The sequence below is a fragment of the Tyto alba genome, unplaced genomic scaffold (assembly GCF_018691265.1).
Source record: "Tyto alba isolate M040663 unplaced genomic scaffold, T.alba_DEE_v4.0 Super-Scaffold_14, whole genome shotgun sequence".
NCBI lineage: Eukaryota > Metazoa > Chordata > Aves > Strigiformes > Tytonidae > Tyto > Tyto alba.
In genome coordinates, this window is record NW_024881276.1 from 13,253,747 (window position 1) to 13,280,823 (window position 27,077).

A 27,077-nucleotide genomic window follows, 5' to 3' on the forward strand; every position below is an offset into this window, starting at 1 on the left:
CTTTTGCACCTGGCCCAGGTATCCCTGCATTGCACTGAAATCTCTAACATCAGCTTGCCCATACCCCAGAGTGTTCCTTTAGTAAGAGCAAGCACTGACAACAGTTTAATAGTTTTCTTAAGATGAGGATGATTAAGGTAAGTTTCTTAATAAGACCCTGATTAAAGTTCATTAAGCCAGTTTTTCTTTCATCTTTAAGATAGGTAAATCACACCCTCCTGCTCTGACCCGCAGAGACTCAGGAGCAAACTCCAGCTCAGCAGAGCTAAGGTACTCATCTCCTCCTGCAGAGATGTCTTGGCCCCAGTACTCCTTAGGACTCCCACGCACAGACAGATGCCATGGCAGCATCCATGCCCAGAGGCTACCCTTTTCTAAAGGCTTGCAGGTGCAAAATGAGACAATACATTATAATTCACAAGTTAAACTGCTCCAAGGCAAGCTGAGAGGGCTCGTTCTTTCCCAATTAATGAAAGCAGTGATAAATACAGTACAGGGGAAAACAAGGACAGAGTTAACTGTAATTGCTAGCTGTGTGCTGTGAAAATGCGCTGGCCTTCCCCCAGCACTCAAACACTTTTCCAGATGCAGAGGTGAGACCAACAGCGCTCCAGTTTGCCCTGGTGAGACATCTCCTTAGGGCTGGGTCGGGCCACAGCCTTCGCCACGGCCGTGTGGGTGCTCACGAGCGCCCTTCACCCTGCCAGGCTGCTGCTTCTCCCCGCCGCCACCCTGGCTGTCCCTGGTCTCTGCCGTCTCTTCCATTACCCAGCCGAGGGACTGTAGTAAGGCAGGGATCCCTCGCCCACGCTGGCAGGGGAAGGCTGCTCTTGCAGGTGGCATTCAGATCCGCCAAGGATGAAGCCTCTAACCTGCGACCTCACCACAGCAGCCAGCCCGAGCCTGAGCTACACCTGTGAGAAGGGGCCCAGAGGAAGATGCAAAATGGCCCCCAACGGCCTGTAGATCAGGCAGGCTAAAAAGGAGGGGTGACACCCTTTTATTAGGCTTCCAGCTGCCCATTCCCTCACCCGGGTGACCTGCGGCTCAGCAAGGCTTTGGCACAGGGGGACCCTGTGACACCCAGGGCCTCCCCTCCGCGCCAGAGGCATGGGGGCTACCAGCACCAGCTGCCACAAAACAGTGCCCAGGGAGTATGGTACAGTGAGTGACCAGATTAAAACTTGTAAATCCTGCCCTGCGGGGCTGTGCCGGGCAGGAGGGTGGAGAGAGTCACTTCAGTGTCTCAAGGTGCTGGCTTCAGCCAGCCCTTGCTGGGTCTCTCTGCATTTTGGTTGATGTTGTTGCAGGAAATGGAGCTTTTTAGGGATAAAAAGAAAGCGCTGCAGCGACACTATCTAAATTACGTTCATACTCTTTGTAAAATGTGCTATTGTGGGAAGGATCTTGCCGGGACAGGGTTTCCTGCTGGAGGTGCCTTTCTGCTCCCCTTGTCACATACTGCTCCTGCTCTGCCGCAGGCAGGACCGTCGCTTACTTTACGCGCCTCTGAGGATGCTTGTCTTGGGGAGAAAAAAGGGAAACCTGAGACCCCTTGCTTTAAAGGAAATGATAAGATAGAGGGTGAACACCACCACAAAATAGATGACACTTGGCGCTGGTTCCACTGGGGCTCGAACCCAGGACCTTCTGCGTGTAAAGCAGACGTGATAACCACTACACTATGGAACCGCCACGCCAGACAGCCACTGCGGCACTGCCCCTATCGACGAGAGGCTGGCGCGCTTCTTCCCCTCCAGCCCCTCCGCCCACGCGCGTGCGGCGCGTGGGGCGGCCCCCCTTGCACGCACATCGCGCGCCGCACTCGGGTGGGCGGGCAGTCGTTGGGCACGCGGCGAGCCGTTGGGGGAGAGCTTCTGAGGGAGGGCGGGATAGCTCTCCGCAGATGCAGCCTCCGGGCGTCTTTTTCCTTTTTTTTTTTTTTTTTTTTTTTTTTTTTTTTCCAATTGCTGGTTAATTGAAAAATGTATTAATTAAAAAATTATCTTAATGCGTCCTCTACCCCTGAGATAGCTACAGAGGAGCAGTGAAGGGGGTAAAATCACTTTAATAGCTGTCACGCTGTGGGGGAAGCCCAGGTAAGGTTTCCGTGCGGCGGCTGCCGGCGTGCCTCCGCGTGTCAGGGCCCTCCAGCCGGCGCCTGCCCCGCCACGCAGGGCCCGGGGAGGCGGGCAGGGAGCCTGGAGGGCGAGGGCCCCGGTCCAGCCTGACGCCGGGACTGCGAGCGCTCCCGTCCCGTCCGCGCATTCGGGCACGTCTTTGCGGTCAGCCTGGGCGCTCTGGGTTGGTGCCTTCCATCGCGGAGCCCAGTAGGACCAATGCGTGGGGAAGGCAGGCTGAGCTCCGCGAGAGGCGTAGCAACACCCCCACCACCACCCCCAGCTGCTTCGGGGGGGGGATCCTGGCTGCGTGGATTCCCTGCGAATCAGTCGCGGGAAGGCGCCCGCCGAGGCGTGCCTCGGCTCTCTTCTCGGTGGGGGAGGAAGGTGGAGAGGATTTCCTCGGGGCGGGCGGTGCCGCGGCCGGGCCAGCAGGGGGCGCCCCGCGCTCGCGCGCCCATCCTCACTCCCAGGGCCCCCCCCCCCCCACACACACACACCCGCAAAAAAAAAGTTTTGTTACATGTGGGTGTAGCACGAGGAGGCCAAACTGTTTATAGGTCTGTCTTTGCTAAAAGGAAGCCGATGGAGCTGCTCGTGCTGTCTGCTCCGCCCCTACTCCCATCCAGAAGTATCCGAGATTACTTAAACTGTGGATTCATGGTGTTTCTACTGCAGAACGTGGCTCTTTGTGAGGGTACAAAGCAGTGCAGCTGTTTCTGTGCACTTCCGTGCCCATCTGCATCAGGTATTAATTCATTCAGGGACTTTTTTGTCATCTGTTACACCACATAATATTTGCCTTGTTTCATCTATTACGTTTTACTTGGAGTTTTGCACTATTTGTGTTGCCTCAATCCTCACCATACTAAATGCCCACATCCCAAAGGGATGTAGAAGTACTAATCAAGGCACCTGTACAGTGTTTATAGGACCGTAGTTAAAAGTTACAAGCAGAAACTATTATTTGGAATATAAAATATAGGTTTGTTAATTTTCAGAAGCACGTGGTGCCTGTAAGCAAAACAGTGTATCATTTGTAGCTAAATACTGTACTTACCTCAACTCTTGAAATTAATATTTTGCTGAAGCATCAGGTGATTTACTGTTACAAGGTAGAAAATTTTGCCTTTTGTCATTAGACTCAATTTCATAAGGATAAGATGAATTTAGAGGTGAAGAAAATTATTTCCATAGACTTTGCTGACCCCCTACCATGTATGTGATGGCTGCACTTGGTAGTTGACAGTTCCCAGTCTTTAAAAAAAAACAATAAAAAAAATAATAATAATAAAAAAATCCTTCCACATATGGATCATTAGTGTGTGTACCCTCCTGACCTGGAGAGCCTGATTTAACCCAGAGATGCCATTTGGGGGGAGGCAGTCTGGTAGGCTCGAGGCTTCGGGGGATAGGTTTTGCACTGCCTGTGCAGCTTATGGCTTACCACACCAACAAAATGAAGATCAAGCTGTCATTAGGCAGTTCTTGTGCCCGTTTCTTTTTCCTCACATTGCTTTACTAAGATTAGGCAAAATCTGAGTGCTGTAGATAGGTATCAGCTCTAAGCAGAGTCTGAAGCTAATTTACGAGGGAGGTAAAGTTGTGCAAATTAGGCCATTAGTCATTGCTTCCCAGAATAATCTGCATTCAACAGATAATTTGGGAAATCATTTTTTAAAAAATTTGTTTCATTTTTACAGAAGGTATCCTGATGCTTTCATAGAGTTCTGGTCTAGTATCTTGGCCTTCAGGGGTTGGGAGGCCCTACAGCTGCCTTTCTACCATCTTAGTGATTCTGTGTTCTTTTTGCCAAGGGTGCAGGTTTTGATGTCTTTTATTCATCATCTCACCGAGAATTGTCGGGGGGGGAGGAGTCTTTTCCTATTCACTCAAATTAACCTACTCCTGATTTGTGAGAACAGATTTCTGTCATCTAACTGACAGAGCTTAAAATTGTTCTGGACATTTATTTCTCTCTATTTTTTCTATTCTTTTTTTCTATTCTAATTTCTTTTTATTCTTTCTGTTTGTGACTGGACATCCAGGTCTCTCAGGCAGGGACTTTTCCCATGGCTAGTACTTTAAAATACTTTGCTGGGTCATATAAAAATACTTCTTTGAGCTTGGTAGAGTAAGAGGAGGGGTACCATGGTCATGGCTCAAAAAGGAGCACATTCACTTCAACAATGATTATCTTCGGTCTTTCTGAAAAATATCAGTTACATCACTCTGTAGTGGGTGCTTCTGAGAAATAGGCCTGAAGCAGAATTTGAATTATGCATGTGGAATGCCTGCATGGAGGCTTTCTCATCAGGTTAATGTTTCCAAAGTATTTGAAAAAATGAGTATGTGCTATTACATCAGGAAGAGCTGCTTGTAGAGGGATGTCCTGATTTCTGTGCTAGCAACATAACTGGTTTTTTTCTTGTCATGCTAGACTGCTCAACATATTGTCAGAAGTTTTTGGCCTACTTTCTGTTGCAGCTGTTGATGCTAAAACCCTTTCATCACCTTCAGTGTGTTTGTGGTTACGTGACTGCTGAACAAAAAAGCGGTAGTATGTGTGACCTTGTTGGTGGGACTGGTATGTTCTCTTTGCCCTGTGTAGAAAGGAGAATGGTCTTGTTTGGTACAGCCTGTGTCCTTGGACTTGAACAGGAAAGGTTAATTTGGAAAGCACATTTGTGTTTCCTCAAGTTGCATGTTATTGTGATCCCCACAAGTAACTGGAGAGGTGGCTCAGTCCAGCAAGACTGACTCTTTATCAGGTTGCTTGGTCACGTCATTAGGACGGAGGACGAACAACTTCATGAATAACAAAAGAAAACAGACAGTGGAGACTTTATGTCCCCCAGAACCTAACAGCTAAAGGTTTGGTCCTTCTCCCATTGATCTTGGGTGAAATGTTTCTGATGGATTTGTTGGCCATTGGAACGGGCCTTGTAGCCTGTCATTATGCAGAGACCTTGGAAAATGCCAATATAGATTAATTTATCAGGTACAGTAAATGTTTCGTAAATGATGTGTATCCCCAGAGTGCAGCAGAAAGAGGTTATGATGTGTTTTTGTTTGCATGCATTTTGGCAGAACGGCGTGATCATACATAAATGATTAGCTACTGTAAGCCTGATCAGGGAAAGTGCATCCTGCCAGAAAAGCAAACATCAAAACTCTTCTGGGTCATGCAGAATTATCGCACCTGTTATGTATCCCATTTACTGTCTCGTCTCAAAGGAGAGAAACGGCTTTGAAAGTGGAAGGTTGTGTCTGGGACTCCAGAACCTCAAAGGACTAGCTCAGTCAGTCAAACTAGTACATTCCCAGTGCCTTCTGCTTTGCTGGTTTGACGCTTTAAGTATCTTTTGCACATTAATAAATGGATATATTCTGTCCCATTAAAGACAAGATTCTGTCTGTCCTGAATGACATTTTGATCACTCTGTCCTTCACAGTGGCGATTGATGCCTTCATGACTGTCACCAGAATGATGGCAAAATTTTCCTAAAAATACCATGTTACAATATTATTAGACCTTTGGGGCAGGGGCAGGAGGGTGAAGAACTTGCTTTGTTTGTCTGTTCTCAGAAATCTTTTGCTCCCTATCCAGTTCTGGTGGGACTCCATCATGTGGAGAGACTGCAGAGCAAGGGGCATGGTGATCCCCATCTTGTGCCCATCCGTGTGGAGCTTTCTCCCACCACAGCATGCTTTATAACCTGTGGTCCTTTTTTGACTCGTAGGCCTCTGCACTGACCCCACAGAAGTGGCTGCTGTGCTCTGGTCCATCACTTTGCACAGCAGCAAGCAGCCCTTCCTCACCTCTCGGAAAGGGGTGGAAGGACAGAAAGGAAGGAAAAAGTGGTGTGATGAGGATGGGTGATGCTGAGGACTGAGCCCAAGACTGTATTGGTGATATTACAATACCATACTTCTACTGACACCTCATATTTTTGAGTGGCTTGGTGGCGTATATGTTAAAAATCGCATGCCACCGATATACTGCCAGAAGCAGCAGATTCCTCAGAGGCTGTTGTGCTAGCAGTGGGCAGTAAGAAATAGCCTGGGGCGTGACGGCTCTGCCCTTCCCCAGGCACCTATGCAGTGACTGAGACTCCGTGGTCAGCATGGCAAGGAGCTAGGTCAGAGGTGCAGGCCCTGCTGTCAGGGGTCAGGGTTTGATTTCAAAACATGCAGCGCCATGGCTTCCTGGCCGCACAGGGGAGCAACGCTGCAGCGTTCCTGGCTTGTCCGGTCCCTTTCCAGCAGTTGCCCAAGGGGCAGGCGAGCCAGAACATGAACTGAGCCTGCTGAATTCCTGTCACACATTTATGGGGAGAACATGTGCATGCACATGAAGAACTGAAGTGTACAAGCGTTAGTACAGTGCTTTTGAGGGCAAGATTTGAGCGCTTCAAAATTGTCCCATTATCTGGGTATGATTGAGTGTTTTGGAGAACACCTGTATCACTAATGTGCAGATACAGTGCCTTGTGGTAAATTCAGTATTTCTTTCCTTAAGGGCTTTCATAACCATGCCAGTCACATCAGATAACCAAATACCTGGACAGCCCGTAAGTTTTTTTCCGGTGTGCTAGATCTGCTAAAATGCAAATCTTTGCCTCAACACAGCAGAAAGGCCGTTCCTCTTGAAAGAGATCATGTGACTTGAGATGCAAAGCAGATAAGGTTAGCCCATCCCTTTCTCTGCCTGAGATTCAGGAGGCATGGTGACAAAACAGCTCTTCAACAGCACGCGTACGGCGCAGCTGGAGGGCTGCAGCCATGCGCTTTCACATCAGGCTGGACGATGAAAACGGCGTTTTCTCCTGACTGTTTCTCTCGGGAAGCTGTATAAATAGGTGGAGAGCAAGTGCATTGCAGTCTGAGCACCAGAGCCCCAGAGAGAAGTGGAGCACCTGTTTGGCAGAGCTGCATTCCTTGTTGTGCAGTTCTGCTTCCAAAAAGGGGCTGCTTTCTCTTAAAAAAAATAATCTTCTAAGGGTACTTTTGTGGAAGAAATCTTGGTATTGCTGAAGCAGAATGAAAAACCAGGTAATATCTTTGGGTGGGGTATATAGATATATTTTTTAATCTCACTTTTAAAGAGCAAATTGACTTCATCCTTAGTCTGTGTAGGAAATGACAGATGTATATGGGACTATTTGTGATTTTACCCTGAGAAAAATGAGTGTGCTTCAAACTATAAAGTTTGACTGGATCAGTTATCCAGAACTTCTGTGTACAGATGAGATCAAATAGCTTTGAGACTGCTGTATTTCATGTACTTTCAGGAAGAAGTATTTTTATAATGATAATTTTGAGCCCTGTTCTGCTGCTTAACTTAAACTTTATTAAAACTAAGATGAATTTCAGCTGAAGCATGAATTTCACTTTCAAACTTGCTTAGATTTCAACACATTTATTCTGGAACTTTGCTTTTTCACCAATTTCCCCCTTCAAATAAGGAGAATTAAATGGGATGTCATTAAGACCCCGCTTGTTAACTGCAAGACAGTGCATGATTCAGATTTTGCTTACAACGGTTGTTAACTTTTACGCTCCGTTTGGGTCTAGTTTACTAGACTTTGCTTCAGGATTTTTGGTTTTCTCCTTGCTTCCTAAATGAATCTCCCTCTAGAGGAGTTTAACATTTCTGGAAAGTAATATGATGGTTTTGCTTATACTTCAAGGTGATCTGCACGCCATTTGTGCACTTGTATTTGCTACACCCCCTCTTTTTAAAAAACATTGTCCCCAAAGTCTTGCTGTGCAAAAAATGAGTCTGCTTGCTTTGTTTATTTTCTGCACAAGATAGTGCAAATGTTTTGTGTAAATGTATCCTCTATTGATTGTCAGTAACATGAACAGGCATTCTCCCATCCTTTTTCTACAGATTATCTTTGTATTTTCATACAATTTCTGAACTCAGCAATTGCTTGAACAATCTCTGCATGTTCGCACATTTGCAGCTCTTGCTTTTATTTATTTTTGCAGTGCATTTTTGAGCTCAGGAATGTAAGTTCACCTTAATGAGCTGGGCTGTCTTCATCCTATTCTCTTTCAGGCTTTGCTGGCTTTCCGGTATCTTACTACATCCATTCTCTATTGATTCCTGGCCTAAATACTGAGATCTAGCTATTGCTAGAAAGGATTCCATCAGTTCTATATTGAGTATAGCTTTGCTTTTCTGAGCAGGCTGAATAAATTATCTGTGAAAAAAAAGACCTTCTCCCTTCTTTTCCTTCTCTCTTTCTGTCCTTCCTTCTCTCTTTCTGTCCTTCCTTCTCTCTTTCTGTCCTTCCTTCTCTCTTTCTGTCCTTCCTTCTCTCTTTCTTTCCTTCCTTCTCTCTTTCTTTCCTTCCTTCTCTCTTTCCTTCCTTCTCTCTTTCCTTCCTTCTCTCTTTCCTTCCTTCTCTCCTTCCTTCTCTCTTTCCTTCCTTCTCTCTTTCCTTCCTTCCTTCTTTCTTCCTTCTCTGTCTTTCTCTATGTCTTTCCATCTTTCCTTCTTTCTGTCTTTCTTTTTCATATATATAATCACTGAAAGTCACTTAATGTCAGTTTGTCCCATGGATGTAAAATATCAGGAGACGTAAACACATACTGCTTTGCCTATGTTTGATGTTCTCATATCAGCCCCTTGACAGACCTCATTCAGGGTTGGAATCAACATTACAGCTCTTGTGCCGTAGCCAGGTTCTCTTTCACTTTGTTAGTTGACTGTGGCTGCTTCATCCCGTTTTCTGCAAGGTGGGTCTTTTAGCTAATGACATCTTTAACTCATCTCTAGGTTCCTGTCCTTGACAATCCCAACTTTGGCAACAAAACAGTTTTGAAGAGTTGTCCCTCTGCAAGTGCTAACCTGGGTGTTGTAGTTTAATGTCTGGGTTCTCTTCTCTACGGTATTTTGCTCTTTCCTGCTTCATTCCATCAGCAATGCATAGAAGCAAATGCATCATAAACCCATGTTATAGCATCTCTCGATTCTCTGCAGTCCTCATTTCCAAAGGAAAACAACTCTAAAAGAAGTCTGTGAGTAACAGAAAATTTAAAAATTGATAGCAAGAAGATATCAAAGGAAAACCCCTGCCATTGGAAGCATCCACCCATCCATCCATCTGATCTTTATGGAGAAAACTGTCCCTATCTCATCACCTCTCCAACCACATGTTCCTTATAAGACATGTTATAGAAGGAGGTCATAAATACCTGTTGACAAATCTGGTTGAGAAAGGGGCGAGTAGGGAAAGGAGGCATGTTGCTGGAGGTAGATGTTGAAACAACATGTAGGGGAAGTAGCATAATTGTGGAAATCCCATCCCCACAAAAAAAAAAAAAAAAAAGGAGGAGCCTTTCATTCTCTATCAAAGGTAAGAAACAAGTGGAACGAATCAAGAAAAAAGTTAAATCCTAGTGGCTCTTATTTGTATGGCTTCCATATCATCAGGCTTGACCTAGCTTACACTTGTCTACCAGTAGCACAGCTCATCTAATTTTAAAAGATAAGGTATGCTTGAAAGGATGGCTCTCTGCCCAAAGGACCTGCAGCCTGATTTCATTAAAAGTCAGCTATAAATCTTTACAAGGTTCCCATTATTCTTGAGGCAGCCTGGTCTTTACATGACTGACAAACTGGAGGCATGATTGATTTTCGGCAGCACCTATTACATCCAGATCAAATGGTGCTGATTCATTATCTCTGTAAATCAGGCTCTTGACAGCTCAGGTTCTGAAAGCCAAATTTCTGAGCACTTGCTGCAGTGTAACCTTCAGTGACTCCAATCTAGAAAAAAAGCAGCATGGTGCCACTGTGGCTTAGCCTGGTGCATGTTGGAATGACATTTTATTTTGCTTCAGTGGATGGGCTGTGTATTCAGTACTTGTCCGTCACAAAATTGCCCTTTTGCTGAACTGAGAGAAATGTAGCAATTTCTTGAAGTTATATCTAAAAATGGGACAGATCACCGGCTTGTAGAAATTGAATTGCTTTTCAGTGAACATGACAGATTCTCTCTTAAGGGTAAATTGGTGGTATAGTGTCTGTAATGCTAACACAACATCATGTCCCAAATTCTCATCCAGCTACCTTGTATCTCTGAAGCCTTTTTGAATACCTTGGTAAAAGCCCAGCTTTCCATTTCATCAGCCAACATTTGGGGGAATTCTGTAATGGAAAACGATTCTTCACCAAACGTTGCTACATTGCATAGTAAATAGCTCACAGAAATGACTCTAATGTTTCAAATGTCTGTTTTTCAACCTTCTTCCCCATGGAAGATCTTCATGGCCGTTGCCTGATATTTTTCTACGCCTCTGCCCAGGCAGACAGGGTATGGCATGGAGGAGGAATTAGATTTAACCACCATACCTTGGGGGTGGGAGGGGAAGGATTTCTTTCTTTGGAGCAGCTCAATTAGGAGCAATGAAGAGCCCTGGCATGGGGGATGCACTGGCTTTTTGCACAGTGGCTTGTTCCCCTTGTTCATGATTCTTTAGTTGGAGAGGAAGGGCAGAAAGTGAATTTGCTGGGCCTGGGTGGAGACCCTGCTTGCTGGGGTCTTCAGTGGGTGTGGCTGGTCTGGCGTCTGGACACACAGGTTGGCAGCCAGGATGGCTCTATGGCCACCTGAGAAATAGGGTAGTTTGAATGTTCACCGTGTCCCTTTTAGAATGCAGATATTTGGGGCTGAAGGTGATGGTTATGCCCCTGGCCTAGCATTTTGATGACCAGATTTGGCCTTTTTAAGAGGTTTAATGATAGCATGTGTTTGTGCAAGTTTTCCTCCAAGTTCTGAGTGTATGTTTCCAGCTTCATTTACTGCTATCACCATAAAATTTCAGTCCCTGTGTATCTTTTTTCTTTCTTTGATCAAGGAGGTGCTAGAAGTCCATGAATTTAGAGGTAGGTGGAGGGAAGAGTGGGGATGACTGGAAGAAAAGCTTAAGTCATTGAAAGTAGGGTGTGATAGTGATTCAGATCCCCATTTCTTGGGTCAGCCCATTGTTTGCTATGGCTTGGGTGGAGTCCTGAGAGGCATGATGGTTCTGTTTGGGGCTCCTGTTGCTGGGCGCATGCTGACCTGCCCTTTAATGAAGATAGTGTTGCTGCAATAGAGCTTAGACTGTAAGCTCTTTTTGCCCATGGTCCTAGTCTTCAGATCACAATTCAAGTTGTGGCTGGCTGGTTTGAGATGGACTGATGAAGACCTGAGATTTTCCTAAGAGGGCAAGTGAGGAGGTGGTATTTAGAACAATTATTTGGAAAGAAGACAAATTTGTGCTATTAGTAATATCAGTGCTGTATTTGATGCTGTCAAAGCCATTGATTGGCTCAAAATTAATGTAACTTCACCTTTTTTTGATTTCATGATAGCTTCCCCATAGGGAAGAAAGGCAGTTCGTTGTGGGGAAAAAGCCCTAAAATCCTTCTTTCCTGAAATAAATACTGACTCAGTAAGTGGCAGACTGAGCTCAGATGTAGGATACCCTCGTGTTGTGGGACCCTGAAAAATAGCCCCACAACTGTAAAGAGCTGTGCGATATTAACGTAACATAACATAATGTAATGCAACATAAAATTATATACTATATAATAATAAATACATAAAAACTGCAGATACTCTCACAACAATAAAATGTATTCTAACTATTAAAATTGAAAATAGGCTAGTTATGCATTTGATTTCTTCTGTCTTATCCTCCTGTTATTTTTACTTCTGCTAGTAAAGCCAAAGTAGTTATGCATTCATGCTGATGAATTTCTTCTTTGTTTTAAAACTCAAAGGGAAAGGAATGTTAATGAAACAAAACAACAAATGCAGTAATTTAGACTTCAGACACTCTAGAGAGAAACATGTATCCCTGGAGACAGGAAGAGAGACAAGTCCGTGTGATTGTATAAGAAATCTTTAGCTAAAACAAAGTTCAGTCTCTCTAAGAGCATCAGTGACTTTCCTGTTACTTAGAAATTAACCCATTTTGTATCTCAAGGGAATTGTATTCATTTGAACTCGTTGATTAGGAAGTGTATTGCATTAGTGAATGGTATCATTTAGTGAAGAGCTGAGCAAGTGCCGGAAGGAAAGCCCAAAAGGCCACACTGCAAAATGTACTTTATTCATTTATTTAATGAAACCAAATCTTTTATTTCAAATGTTTCAGTAGAAATGCAACAGAAAGTTGGATGTTTTATTTAAATGAAATCTGATAATGAAGCAATTTGCTATGGCACTGTCTCTCTTTGTAAATTTGGTGGTGGTGACACTGAGGGATAAAGTGATAAATAGGGTGGTAGGGCACCTTTTCAAATCAATAGAGTGTTAGGAGGGCTGAGATTTGGGATATTTTTAGCAGTGGTATTAGATGTAATTTAAAGTCCTTAAAATTCTGCAGTTCCATTTTTCAAATCACAAGACTGAAGAGTGACATGCCTCTTTCGTTCCTCGTCTCTAGTAGTAAGGCTTTAAATAGCTGTGCTTCAGATTAAGAAATCACTGGTGCACATTAACTGTCATCTAACATGTTAGGAGTAAACTGTATTAATTACTGAGTTCATCTGTCATGAATGCAAGCTGATAGTAATCAGATGTGAAAAAGAAACCTAGTATGGTTCATCAGGTCCAGTTTGTATAGGACATGCTCTATAGTAATTGGTTATGAGCTGTAGGTACTTTAGATTCTGTGTTGTCAAACACTTTTTTTTTTTTTTTTTTAATCTCTCCCTCCCTCCCAATCCTTTCCCCGTTAGGAGTGCTAGGAAGAGTCCAGGAGCCCAGAAAGGTATAATCCTCATCACTGAAGGAACAACACAGGAAATGTGTGTAAAGCTAACAGCTGAGAGAAACATGCTTCGTATCTGCAGCAATTAAAACTGTTGGACAGAATCATTGGAACCATGGGGTGCAACAGTTCTGTAGCTGACAGAAAGTCAGAGAAAGGTGAGTGCTGCCTTTGTATTCAGGATCAATGGTTGTTCTCTCTGTGACACTAGAATAACATTGCAAGGTAGCTTTTCTCCCCAGTCCTGTTGTCAAAATACTTGTTCAGAGAAAATTATTTTCTAATTATTTTATTTTCAAAAGAGTACCTAGCTTTTAGATTCTGGCTGAGGTCAGAAGGCAACTGTAGACCATCTCTACTGTCACTGGCAAAGCCTATGGGGTAAGGTACTGAAGGAAACCTTCTATGCCTTTTCAAAACAGAGGTTTCCTGGGCAAACTGCCCCAATTTTCCTGCTGCTGGGTGACCCCAGTTATGAAAGAAGTACAAAAAAGCAGAGCTATTATAATGACTCTCAGAATCAAGCTTCTGCCATTACAAGTACCTGGCCTGAAATTCTCTCTGACACTCTCTGAGGTTGTCAGTTGAAAGTCTCCACAGTACCTGGTTGAATGTTCAATTAAAAAACTCATGCATCATCCCCTTGCTTTTAATCATGCCACACCCTGGTATGAACACACCAGGCTTTGTGCAGGTAAAGGTAAAAATCCTTCTGTTCCAGGATTGGCTCAGACCTTTGTTCAGACCCTTTGCATTCTCTTTCAAGGTTTGTCTTTAAAGCAGAATTTACAGGTTTGCTGAAAGCCATGTCATGTGGCACTGTGCATGGTTTTAGGAGGTTATTATGCTGAATAACCATGGTTGAAAAAGAAGGCTCTTTTTGGCTACCAAGCCAGGATGCAAATCACAGGAAACTGGTGACTAAGAGGCAGGAGTGCTTAATCATTGCTACAGGGAACCAAGCTGACAGGTTTAAGGGTAGCCCTCAGCTTTGTGTATACTACTTGGCTGTCACAGCAGCATCAGCGCTGTATGACAGCAGTGGAAGCAGAATGGAAACATCTGGAGTCACAGACCTACCTGTAACTGGGAAGCAGTCCTTCCTCTTTGGGTTTGCATGCTCTGCGTATGTGTGTTTGCAAGGCCTTGGAGATGAGTTAGTTGGTGTCATGGTTTGAGCCTGGTCGACAGCCAAACACCACGCAGCCACTCTCTCCCTCTTCTCTTCTGGCAATGAGAAGGGACAGAGAATCAGGCTTGGGGTTCAAGATAGGACCAGGGGGGATAGATCTCACATTATTGTCACGAGCAAAAGGCAGACTCGTTAGGGGAAGAAAAAAAAGAACATACATTTGTTACAGACACTAACAACACCACTTAACAGAGTAGGACAGTGAGAAACATTGCCACATCTTGAGAACATCTTCCCGCCACCCCTCCCTTCTTCTTGGGCTCAGCTCTGCTCCCAGTATCTCTACCTCCTCCCCCAGCAGCGCAGGGGGCCCTGCCCTGCTACCAAAAAACCTCACTGCTCACTCAAACCCAGGACAGTTGGGAATATTTCCGAGGGTGCAAAATCTTGGAGTGGGCATGAGGATCTATACTCTTTCTTGGTCCACAGCCATCAATTCACATTGGTATGGAGCGAGGCTTCGCTACCCCAGAGTTAACTTATGATCTTGTGTGCTTGTTTCACAACGTTTTGTCCTCTCCAGTTGCCGGATGGTATTCTTTTTGCACTTCAGCAGTAGTCAAATGATGATGAACTGTCATTCTATCTGCAGCCTGAGGCTGTACATCCCTCTAATGCATTAATAACATGACTTTAACAGGTACTTGCTGGTGTAGAGACGTTCTGCAACTGGTAATTTCTTTTACAGATGCAGTTTAGCTTAGTATGAAAATCATGTTCTGATTCAGTCCTGAGAATAACAATGCTGTAATAAGCACAATAAAAAAAAAAAAAAAAAAAAAAAAAAAAGACAGGAAATACTCTGTTAGATTTGCAACATTAACCATAGTGGTCGATACATATCTGTCTTATGTGGTACCAGTGGAACTGTGCTGTGTTAAATGATCAGGACCATCAAGCGACCCAGAGGGGCTTTAATGGGAAGTTTAATGGTTCTGATGCTGGAAATCGGTTTCTGTGCTGGTGGCTGTGCTTTACCCCATAGGTACTCTTCTAAACAGAAAAGTTGGTGACAGCCTTGCTGTGATGTGTCAGGCTTTCAGGTTTGTAACAGTGGGGAAATACAGAAAGGACAGAAAAGACATCTCAGAGTTTATGTAGAGTACAACAGATGCTCTTAGTCATATAATATCGAGGGAGACGCCACAATATATAGATTGCATTTCCTTCAGTCAGGAGGATTTTTCTAGGAAGGATGTGGTATTTGTAGGATGGGAGTCTACTGATTTTGGCCTTGTCCAGTAGAAAACTTTAACACTTAAACTATACTGTATATTTACTAATGGTAAAATAAGCAGACAACGTGCTATTAAGGCACCTGTAAGCATGTTTCTAAAAAAACTTCCTTAATGTTGCACATTTATTAATAGAATCACTTTTTCATGGAGGTTTTTCTTTACCTGAATAACTCAGTTTAAGAAAAAAGTCATTCTCACTCGGAGGTGCCACTTATCCTAGTCTCAAAATCCTGGTATTTATGATCAACTAAAATAATTGACTAGTATAAACTGTTGGCCCTTTAGTACAGTGCTTTGCTTTGCTGTTTTGCAGGGAGAAAAAGCATTAGTATTAGTTGTTGGTTGTTATTTCTTGTTTTGTATTGGTTTTCAGTATCAACTGTTCATTTTGGCAACTGCGGTAGGATAGAAGCATATTTACCTTAAGATATTAGTGTTGGTTCTAGTTTCCTCTTTTTTTTATTTTTCACAAATTAGCAGTGCTGTGCAGTGGTGATGTGACAAACTCTGGAATTCAGGAGAATGTCTCAGTTTTGTTTCTGTTCCTCTGCTCAGAAATGAGATCTGGTTCTTAGGAGTGTCAGGAGCTAAGATCAGTGTATTCCTTTGGTCCTTGTACCTTCGATACAGTTGCTCTGCAGCTGCTTTGACTTGTTCCCCCTTGATCAGAAGCAAAAAGACTGTTTTCTGTGTCCTATGCTGATCTATTCATGGTTGAGTTTCTTAAGGAACATCTTGAAGTGAGGTGTTAGCTGCCAGGCTGGAGGCAAAGGCTTGACATTTCTGTCCCCTGTCTACTTATTTACTGGTATCCTGTTGAGAGTACAGGGACAAAGAAGTAAGGAGAAAGAGGTAAGGAACCAGTCAAGAAATAATTATGTGTCTAATTTTAAGTGAGTAAATGTGACATCTCTTGAGAGCAGCCTCCTATCTTACTCTATTTTTTGTTGCCAGGCAAGAATATGGTGGTGACAATGTGGTTGCATTGAGACAGGTGTAGAATCCCGTATCCCCGTGCTCAGTCTTCCTCTCACTGTTACGCAGTGATGCATGTAATGCCTCTTGACTGCCCCTGTTAGTTCCCTGTAGGGGTAAGCATGTTAATACAGAGTCCCCTTCTGACCATAATTTAAGCAAATGAATAGATTTGAATTTGCCATTATTTCAGCTTCTCGATCTACAAGGCAGTAGCTGCATTTTGTTCTGATTTTGTATAGTAAATGGTGTCCTCTGGATGATAAATCCATACTTACATATGCCCTAAGTATCTGAAATGTGCATTTATTCCTCTCCAGCTGATCTTAAAAAAACAGTTAACAAGCAACGGAGGAATACTTTTCTCAAAGTTAGTTGATCTTTCTGGATAAGACCCCTTAAAGCAGTAGAGAGTCACAGCTCTGTGAAACAGCAGAAGTTACTGCTGAGCTCATCTGTTCATCCCCTCCCAATCTCATGGTTATTTCAGACTTAGCACAGCCCCTTCAGCCTTTTGCTTTCACTCCTCCCTCCAGGTCTGTCAGAGCTGCAGCGATCACCTGTAATGCTGAGGGCCCAACTGCTCGCCTTTCCTCTTGTCTTCCTGCTGGCAGTGCAGCTGCCAGCCACGTTTCACATCCTGGCTCCTTAAAACTGCTGCCCTCTGGGTACCAGGAGCAGCAGAGGGGATTATCTTCATGGTGGGGAGGGCTCAAATGGGCATCAGCTCCTGTTGCTCCAGTCCTCCTGCACAGCTCTCGCTGGTGGCCACTGTTCATGCAGCACTAACTGCTTGACATAGGTGTGAGGAGCTCTCTTCACAGGACAGTGCCCACCCAGGACCTCTTTGTGCCACCAGATGTTCTGCTTGATAAACTTGTATCTGAGCAGCTGAGGGAATGGGATCTGTTTCTGGTGTGACTGGGACCTGTAGGCAGCAGGCCCTTCGCTCTAGGCTGAAGTCTTAGTGATTGTCCTTCAGTGAAGTTTCTATTGATTTTCCAGACTGGGACAATCACAGACACAACTTCTTAAAGTGCTGAGTGGGATGTGTATTCAGCACATAGTCCAAAATGTTCTTCTGACATGTCCCATTGAATTCATGGGGTGAGTGTTCCTCTGTTCACCAAGCTAGCCAAAGATATACCTGCGTGCCTTTTGGCATGTCTATTTAAGCAACATATTATGACCCTCAATGCCATTTTTTAATATTTATCCTAAGGTTTGAGTTTTGCTGGCCTGCTGATACAGCTGTGCAGGCAAAAACTTTCTGTTAAAAGTGGCTGTTACAAACTCTGTTATTACATGTTGCTCATGTTACAGCTTGCAAAGTCTGAAGCTTTTTACTGCAGTTTGGTAAAGAAATACATTTTGTTGGTAGGCCAAACTGCTCTTCCTTTCCTCACCTGCCCCAAACCCACATGCTGCCCATCAGCTGAACATGGCAGACTTCTTACATGGGTACTGTCTTCAGGACAATGAAATGGGGAATGTTTCTAACAGTATAGGCTTGAGCAAGTCAGCTAGTTTAGGATCTGTCCCTGAAGACAGAAACAGTAAATGCATCATGTATTTGTTATCAGAAAACACTTTTTCAGTCTCACTTTTACAGAGTTGCATCTTAATGTTGTCTGTGCACAATGAACTGAATTTGTCATCTGTCTGCAAAATTCTGCAAAGGTAGCATGTGTGTTTCCATTGTAGATTATACTGTATTCATATATACTGCATTGGTTTCTGTTTTGACAGTCATTAGAGCTGCTATCCTCATCCAGAATTGGTACCGCTTTACAAAAGCCCGGCTAGAGATGAGGCGCCGCTATTCTCTGAATATTTTTCAGTCAATCGAATATGCTGATGAACAAGATCAACTACAGGTTTGTAATAAATTCTTCCTGTACAAGCAGTTATGTTATCCCCAGAGGGCTGAAGTTGCACAAACGTAAAGGATATGTGGTTATTGCTCCCTATAAAGCTGTGTCCTGTATAATAAAACCAATTCCCTGCCTCACACTTGAACTAATTAAGTTGTGTGTATACATACACATATATAACTATGTAAGCAGCAGGACACCATTCTGCACTTGCAACCATGTCTGGGTTAGAGGTTCTGTAGAGCAGCGCTATTAGCCAGGGATTGCAGGTCACCTTAACTGTGTCTGTGAGGTAAGGAATGTGCAACAGAGGTGTCAGTGTCTCAGCATGTCAGCCCAGGCTTCCTTTAGGGTCAGTACAAGGAATTAGGAACTTCTAGGGCTTTGTGTTCATCCTAGCACCAGTGTCTAAAATCAGTTCAGTGCGTTGCAGCAGTATCCTTCTATTGACTACAAAGGAAGTCTAGACGAATAGTCGGGATGACAGGCAAGATGAATTGCGCTCAGAAATGTCAGCAGCACTGATACAGCCCTGGGACTTTGTATGTATTCATCTAGTGTCAATCTACCAACTCATAACACAGAAGGAAAGGAATAAGCCATTTTTGTAGAAGGACACAAGTTGCATCATTATTGCAGGCTGACACTATGGGAACTAGTAGTGTCTTAGAGCCCCCCTAAATGGGAAATTGCTAGTTGTTGAGTAAGGAAAGAGAATGTTAATGCTTGTTGGATCCCCTAAACTGATCAGTGTGTGTATATTCTTTTCTTCTCTATACACAGCTATCCAGCTTTTTTACATTCATGCTGGATCACTGTACTCATCCGGATTCAGGTAAGGATAAAAATCAAAGCAATATGGAGATTCTGTTTGAAAAACCTGATGTGAGGAAAGTGAATTTTCAATATGATTTTTACAGCCTATAGCATGTGCTGGGACTGAGGTTTGATTTCCCAAATACTGTAACAAAAATCTGGTCCTGTAAGTGTCAACTCTGCTCAATATCTACTCAGTGAGTCAAAATGTAAGACAAAACAGATACCTGTTGTCCTTATGAGAATACTCAGAGGTGCTCAGAGTGCTTTCTCATATGTTACTGCCCCTAAGCTGATCTCATGCTAGACTTACTGACTCAGATTTTCACAGCTTTCTATGCATGTTTTCTTAAACTATGAGATGTGATTATCCAGAAAGACTGTGTCTAGTTGGTTTAGGGCAGGTGTAATCAAAGAGGTTGCTCTACTTTTTTTTTTTTTTTTTTTCCCTGAAGCAGTTCTGGGCCACTTATTAATTTAATTTATTCTAGATTTCACTGCAAAACATGTATCAATATGTGAATTATTAAAAACGAAATGCATTTAAACAGATGGAAATAAATATTTAGGCACCATTTCAGTTAAAGCTCAGTTATCCAAAGAAAAACCTTTAATTTTTGAAGTATTTTTGGATCCTTGGACAAAACTTACTTTTGAGGTCAGACTCAACAGAAGGACAGACTGAAAGTGATTCCTAAATCCAGAAAACAAACATGACTTCCCTGAACAAATTGAGAATAGATCTAATCCCAGCAGAGTTAAAAAGGAGGCTGTCCCCTTCTTATTAAATTACAAGAGAATGTCCTCTCTCTTTCATCTGGTCCAGCCACAGGTTATTCCAATTAAAATTTACACAAGACACTTTGATAGCAGGATAAAACCACCATCAAAACATAAGTGGTTCAATGTTCTAATGGCAACCATTAGAAATGGCAATTTTTCTCTCTTAAATACTTTAGAGTGCTTAATGTTCTTTGTGCTCTGCAAGGAATGAAATTATAAGTCTTGCTCCAAAGCCAAAGCAGATGATACAATAGTCCTTTGATTTTTTTTTTCCATTACCACTGTATTCTGCAAAAAAATCTGCTTTAGTCATTGGCAGACTTAAAGAAAATCAGACACTGCTCACTTCATGTACTTCTACATGCTGATATCACACCTCAGTCCAGCTTTTCCACCTGAGTGGGAAAGAAAATAGTAGTGCTAGGCCTGAGATTTGGAAAAATAGTGTTAATCTCTATTTTCATTATGATATTAAAAGGGAGTTTTACAGCTGCTCATTGTAGATGTGATTTATCTACTGCATCTATTGACTGAAGGAACAAAGGTTGAGTGCTTCAGGTGCCTTGTTGGGGCTCAGACCATGGCTGGTACGGAGCACAGGGCTACATGCATACACTGTTGGTGGGCAGGTGGAGATCCAGGCCCCGCCTGTGCACAAGGAGGGACCCAGGGTACTGTGGGCTGCCCCTCATCACCGCTGTGCAGGTGGCCTGTTTCTTTATCTTGCAGATATTGGGAGTTGCTGATGTGGTTAAGGCTGAAACACATGTTAAAGTGTATAGTAAAGCTCCCCTTTGTCTTGCTTGCTTAAAAATTTCATCTGTTAGGACTGAAGTTGTTAAGACTTGATAACTGCTACAAAGGCTTTATTTTTGTCTTGGTTTGTAATTTTCCCCTTTCTAACACCCTGTGTTACAGATACCAGAACCCAAAATGAAACTGAAATATTCTGTATGGTAAATATTTAATAGAGAGACGGCTGAGGCCGCTTATGCAAAGGAGCTGACTTAGGGTTTTTTTGAGAAATTGCGTATCAAATTTGTTTTGTGTAGTTTGTGGTTATGTTTATCCAACTACTGGCTGTGTGCATTCTTTACTTAAAGCTCTTGATTGCTTGCCCCTCTAAGTGACCTTTGCAGCGCCCATGTAGCTCCATTGACATAAGCAAAATCAGTGCTGAATAGAGTGATTCTTAATGAACTGCTTCCAATTCTGCTGAGTCATGGTCTTAAGATGTAAGCCATGGTGAGTGTGAACATAGCAAGCAGAGAGGCTTCAAAATGTTTTGCTATTCCCAAGCATTTTCTAAAACCCACGATTCTCTGGCTTCTTTTTCATCAGCTTATGCTCACTTAAATTAGAGTGATAGCATATGGTTGAAAAGCCTTCTTCAAGAAGATAATATATAATATTCTTACCAGAGAATAAGTTCCCTGTTCATCTCAGTATGTGATGAGAAAGCTAACTCAAGATTTTGTGATCTGTGTTTTTCCTTACATTATAAACCAGTCAGTCTCCACGATTCATCTTGTCACTTTCCTGTTTTTAATCTTCTTTTTCAGAATATGTTTTTCAAAGAAAGAAAGCAGCCACCATCTCATTAACACAGTAGTGCTTTTGATGTGATTGTTTATCTCTTGTACCCTGAAGCTTTTTTCATCCTCTCATCCTGCTTAAGATGCCAGTGCAGTTTAAGTTGTTATTGGGATATTATATAGCGGTGTGTCTTGTTCTTGTTCTACTTCTGATTAAAAGCTGTTTTCCAAGGGTTTGTGGGAAGTAAGAATTAAAACCTTTTCCACCTTATGCTTTTTTCCCTCCCACCCCGAAAAAATCTGCGCAACTACCCAGCCTCTTAGTCAAAGAAGGCTGGAAACTGCTTTTCTGGCAAAAGGTGACCCATTTACTCACTCTTTTGTGGATGCATTGAGGGTGAGAAGGCTGCAAACATGTCCTGGGCAAAGTGGTGGGACTGGGAGTCTGAGAGACCCCTGGCTGTGCCTCTCAAGATCACCCGGGCAGGAGTCACACCTCCTGAAGCCTTCCTTCAAAAGGGAACAAAAAAAAAGTGCTGTTTTCTGCAGATTCACTCCCTGTGATGCCTCTTTTATAGTATTAACATGCTTCCAAGGCTTTCTGCATGGAGTGATTCTTGCAGTGGGGTATAAGTCACACCTGCTTGCAGTATACAGCGCCCAGGAATGGAGTGAAGGAATAAATGTTTGGAGCATTATAGAAATCTTCATCCTCTTAGTAGGCTCAAAGTCCATCTGGCTTTGACCTGATGGTTGGGGATCAGTATCTGGCAGATGTAAGAGCACTCCTGAGGAGTCGGAGGTACTCTCAGGTACCCTGGTGCTTAGTCTGAAGGCACACAGATGGTGGCAGAACAGAGCACTTATTTCAGAGCCTTAGAAGTAGCTGATTCCCTGTTACCCCGATAGTGAGTGCATCCTTGGCAGTGGCATCTTTGACTTGCCTTGAACAACTCCCATGGCGAGGTGGTCTTGTCAGGAGAACCAGGTCCCTGGGCTTTCTGTGGCCAAACTGACACCATGTAGGTCTGGGCTTTCACGTTTAACATGGAATATGGCTACTGTCCTGTATGGTAGCTGTGCAGGGTCTACTAATAGCAAAGGCTCAACTCACTGAGCTTGGGCCAGACCTCTGGTGTCGGCATATAAAGCAGGTCATTCCCTGTGCTCCCTGTAGTCAGTGGAGAGATGCAGATGCTGGCAGAGGGTATTTGATTCTGTATTAAGACATGTGCCTGAACTAGGCATGCCAAGAGTTTTCATCCCTGTCTTTCAATATGGACTGAAAGAGCCCTGACAGCTTTGACTAGAAAATAACTAAAATGAAAGGGGTGCTGAATCCTTAGTCCTGCATGGGGCTTGTAGTTAGCTAGGGTACTCATCAGCCAACATGCTAATCCCCAGGCTGCACTAGGGCATCCATTACTGACTGCTCTGAGATGAGACAGTCATCCTGTCCAGGAAGGAGTCTTAAAATGTAGCTGAAAGACTGCCTGAGGAGATGTAAGCGCACTCCAAGGCTAATGACCATGACTGGCTTTTGACAACTCATCCAGAAGTGGAAAATGGGGTGTACTTTGCAGAGATATGCCCTACAGGGAAGGAGATTGGGTTTCCCAGCCTGGGCATATGCCAAAAAGGAAGAGAGGCTGCGAGGAAGGCAGGTTCATGTTCACAGGTAAAGGGATGGGTAGCCTGCTGTGTGCAGGGAGGGAGGGCCAGAGTAGGAGCAAGCATGGGCAGCTGTCTGCCTGGCTTGAAATGCTGAGAAGACAGCTGACTGAGTCATGCAAGATGAGGAGAGCCTCTGGCCAGAACAGGCATGCAATAAGGAATTTGGGTGGTCTGAGGAACTGGCTCCATGGTCTGCAACCACCCACTTCCTGAGAGGTAAGTCACAGGGAGAAATGCCATCCAGAGACCTGCTCCTAGAGCTGAGAAGAGACTTGGTGCAGGTGTGCTTGCCTGATCAGTATGTGGGAACCAGTGGTTGCAGTCCATTGGTGATGTTCTGGTGTCTGGCCAAAGCTGTAACTGTGGTGGAAGACTGCAAATCAGACTGTACCTGGGGGAAAAGGTGAACCCTGAGTGCCTAGGTGTTACTTGATGCCTTAATTCATTTACATGGCTGTACACTGAATGTGCTAATTAGCTTACAGCAGAAGAGCTGATAAAAAAAGGTGTTGTTTTTTTTTTAATCCAGAGCTGATAAAAAGTGTATTTTTATCTATTTATTTCCTTAATATGGACTTTATCCAGTTACAAGACAAGTTGGCCTTTATGAATCTCATAATTTATGAGGCCACATGCCAGTTCTCACTGCTGTGAGTTTTGAGTCACAGCCACAGGTGTTCCTCCAGCAATAAATAATACATTTTTATTTCCAGTTACATCTAATCAAGGTTACAGAAAACTTACTTGTAGCCCAGCTGAGTGTTTACAAAATCATCTCACAAGAGCAACTCTGCAACAGCGGCTGCCAGAACACTGTCCTCTAGGGTCTGGTTCTTTCTTTTAGAAAAATATGTGATAAAGACAATCTGCAAGAAGAAAACACTGAAATCTACTGTTCACTCAGTTACATTTCAAGGGTATGTCAAGAAAGTATTGGATTGAAGCAATTAGCAATGTTCCTGCTTTCTCCATGTTCCAGAAAAATTGGAAGCTGTGCTATGCTTTGACTGCTATGTTTTTGTTTACTTTATTTCATGCAATGGTTTTATGGCAGCCAACCAAAAGCTGGCATTGTCTTCTGGTGTGTCAGAAAGGAGTGCTTTGCAATCCACTGGGAATAAATAGGATTTTGTTGTTGACTTTTTAAATAATCACTGACCTCCTGGTATTTAGCCTAAAAATTTTATGTATCAAATAAAAGCAATACAAGTGAATCTTTAAAACCTGTATTAAAAGTATAATACTGAACTTTAAACAGATGATAGTCATTGAATGATCAGCCATGACTTTTGAATGTCACAAAACATTTGTTTTGTGGGGGGAGAAGAAAGTCTGCAACAGGTTATGTTTCTCATTACCTGTGAGAGCAGATTGCTCTACAATTTCAGTGCAAAATGTTTTGCATCCTGAACACAGCTACTGGCTGTGGGGACTGAGTTTTTTGCCTTTTCTTTCATTTGGTTGGTTTTTGCATTTTTTTTTTTTTTGGTAGTATTGTGAAATACCTGGAGCTCTTCCACTATACAAGGCAGGAGTTAGCCACTAATACTCCAGCAAGTAAAGCATCAGTTACATTCAACCAGTTCTGGTCATGCTGTTACAGCCCTATGGGGGACTGGTGGAATTTCTACACCATTGTTTTTCTTCTCTCTTGTTCCAGTTTCTCACATTTTCACCAGCCCTGGTGTGTCTCAGGTGGCGGATGAAGGCTTATCTTTAAAAGAATTTGAAAAGAAGATTGATGTTCCAGACTCCTATTATGGACCGCGACTCTCATTCCCCCTTACTGTTGAAGATGCCAATGCTCTTCTCCATGCTTTCAGGAATGAACAGGTAAGTTGCAACTAGTTTGATTTCTTTTTACTCATTTTACATCTCTGTCAAGTTGTAGCTCCACAATGAGTTGAATCCAATGTAAGGCTAAACTGGTGCCCAAAATGATATTTCACCCTTCCTTTTCCTCCCATTACCCTTTTCTGCTAGCCCCATGGGATCATACAGGTACACGGTGAGCTGTCTTGGGAAACCAATCTGGCTGGAAGCTAACACAACAGAATCAAGAACAGTCAGTTCTCAGACAGACCAGTTCCCAGATTTGATTCACTACTTGGCTGCATGACCACTAGAGCCAGCACTGGAGAAGGGGCAGGGACTAGTGGGGACCTCTTCTTCTAGCATTGGGATTACAGTGATCATGAAATGGGAACCCTTAGCAGCTGCAAGGCAGGAGTTACCAGTGACGGTGCAAGACTGGGGAAGGTGTCCTAAAATAACCTAGAAACTAGTTTTCATATTTCCTGGGTTAAAAGTGCTCCTTATGTGGTCCTCTTTTTTTTTTTTGTCCTCCACCCTATTCTTTTTAGAGGAATTGAGGTGTAGGGGTTAATCACCTCTTTTCAGTGTGCAAGACACCACCATAATGGAAGAGTGACTCTGAAGTATTGGTAATGTAGCGGAACAGGGTGATAGCACAAATCTCAGGAGCTTGCTGTCTGTGGCTGCCATGGCACCAAGAAGGCTGTTGCTGATTCTCTCTGTTCCTGAGCAAGCCCCTTTGCTGTCCTCTTACAAGATGAGGGGGGGCATTACATGGCACAGCTTTGAACTTGCAATCAGGTCAATTTGTGCTTAACAATATATAGAGGATAATGTTAATGTATATAAAGGATAAGGGTCTATCTTGCTTTTTAATGTACTAAACAAAGGTTTTGGGTTTGTTGTTTTTTGGTTTTTTTTTTTTTTTTTTTATGTAGTTTTCTGTGGGGGCTGATCTTAAAAGTAGCAAAATATAAAGTGCATGATAAATATGGCCACCCAGACTTCGCCTTAATGTCAGGTCTCTCTTCTCTTACTATGGTTGGCATTTTATTAAGGAAATTATTATATGTAACGGGCATTTTTTGTTTGCTTTGAGAGCATGAATGTTGAAAAGTCAGTTTGTAGCTCATCTATCTCCTCTACCAAATTTCCTCAGAGATGTGTTTGAATTAAAAGTCTTAAAAATTACTGACTGACAAAATTTTCATAAAAAGCATTAGCAGAGAAGACCAGAAGCTTCAATGTTGCTTTGTCATAACATCTTCACAGTGAGCAGAAAGTTAACTCTTACCAAGGCAACCCTTGCTGGAGTTTCCCTCTCATTATTTTTGCAATTTGATGAAATATCATTTATGGCCTTTGGTTTTTTTTTCGGTTGGTTTGCGGTTTTGTTTTTTTTTACTCACAACTAGAACTGCATCCTTTATTTTTTTCCCCCAGTTACTTTGAACAGATGACCTTATGCAATGATTCTGAGTGCTGTATAACTCAGTCTCATCCTTTCTGTAGATGGGAAGAGTAGAAACAATACACTAGAAATAAAATGGGAAAATATGTAAAACAAGTTCATTAAGGGCTCTATATTCATTCACCAGGAAACAAGTGCAAAGCTATGAACACTTCTAATTCTGAGCACTAAACCATACAGGCTGTAATCGTGTCTGGAGGTGTGTAGTATAAATAATCTTGGGAATACCTATCTCATATTAATAAAGCAGCCAGACATATTGCTACTTCTAATAAGTCTTTCTTTTCTCCATGCATTTTTTTCTCATAGCTGCTTCATGCCCGCTACGTACTGCAGCTGCTATGTGAAACTAGGAGGGTTCTTAAGGAGATGCCAAATATCACCCATCTTTCAACTTCCTACTCCAAGGAGATAACTGTCTGTGGTAAGGTGCCAGAGAAGATAACTGCTTTGGGCTATGGGTTGATATTCTAAGTGGTTAGAGAATGATAAAGACATTTCCAAATGTTGCCATTACAAGAAAGTTCTCAACGCTTCTTTTTTTCCCCTTTTTCTTTTTTTTCTTTTTCTTTTTCTTTTTCTTTTTCTTTTTCTTTTTCTTTTTCTTTTTCTTTTTCTTTTTCTTTTTCTTTTTCTTTTTCTTTTTCTTTTTCTTTTTCTTTTTCTTTTTCTTTTTCTTTTCTTTTTCTTTTTCTTTTTCTTTTTCTTTGTCTTTTTCTTTTTCTTTGTCTTTGTCTTTGTCTTTGTCTTTGTCTTTGTCTTTGTCTTTGTCTTTGTCTTTGTCTTTGTCTTTGTCTTTGTCTTT

The 27,077-nt window shown here is 42.9% G+C and overlaps 1 protein-coding gene and 1 non-coding gene across 7 annotated transcripts in view; one reads left to right on the forward strand and one right to left on the reverse strand.

Moving 5' to 3' along the window:
* Window positions 1-1,619: 1,619 nt before the first annotated feature.
* On the reverse strand, window positions 1,620-1,692 carry TRNAV-UAC. The gene has a single exon. It is a non-coding gene; the product is annotated as a tRNA-Val (tRNA).
* A 183-nt stretch (window positions 1,693-1,875) lies between these two features.
* Window positions 1,876-27,077, forward strand: part of PPEF1 (protein phosphatase with EF-hand domain 1) — a 42,663-nt gene continuing 17,461 nt past the window's right edge. The window contains exons 1-7 of one of the 6 annotated variants that reach the window (XM_033010112.2): window positions 1,876-2,099; window positions 2,681-2,868; window positions 12,868-13,057; window positions 18,054-18,181; window positions 18,962-19,013; window positions 24,647-24,819; window positions 26,582-26,696. In XM_033010112.2, coding sequence (XP_032866003.2) covers window positions 13,015-13,057; window positions 18,054-18,181; window positions 18,962-19,013; window positions 24,647-24,819; window positions 26,582-26,696 — 511 coding nt within the window. In that variant the 5' untranslated portion in view covers window positions 1,876-2,099; window positions 2,681-2,868; window positions 12,868-13,014. Of the gene's footprint in view, window positions 2,100-2,680; window positions 2,869-6,850; window positions 7,176-12,867; window positions 13,058-18,053; window positions 18,182-18,961; window positions 19,014-24,646; window positions 24,820-26,581; window positions 26,697-27,077 lie in introns of those variants that run through there. The other 5 variants (XM_033010111.2, XM_033010113.2, XM_033010114.2 and 2 more) reach the window with 5 other exon arrangements.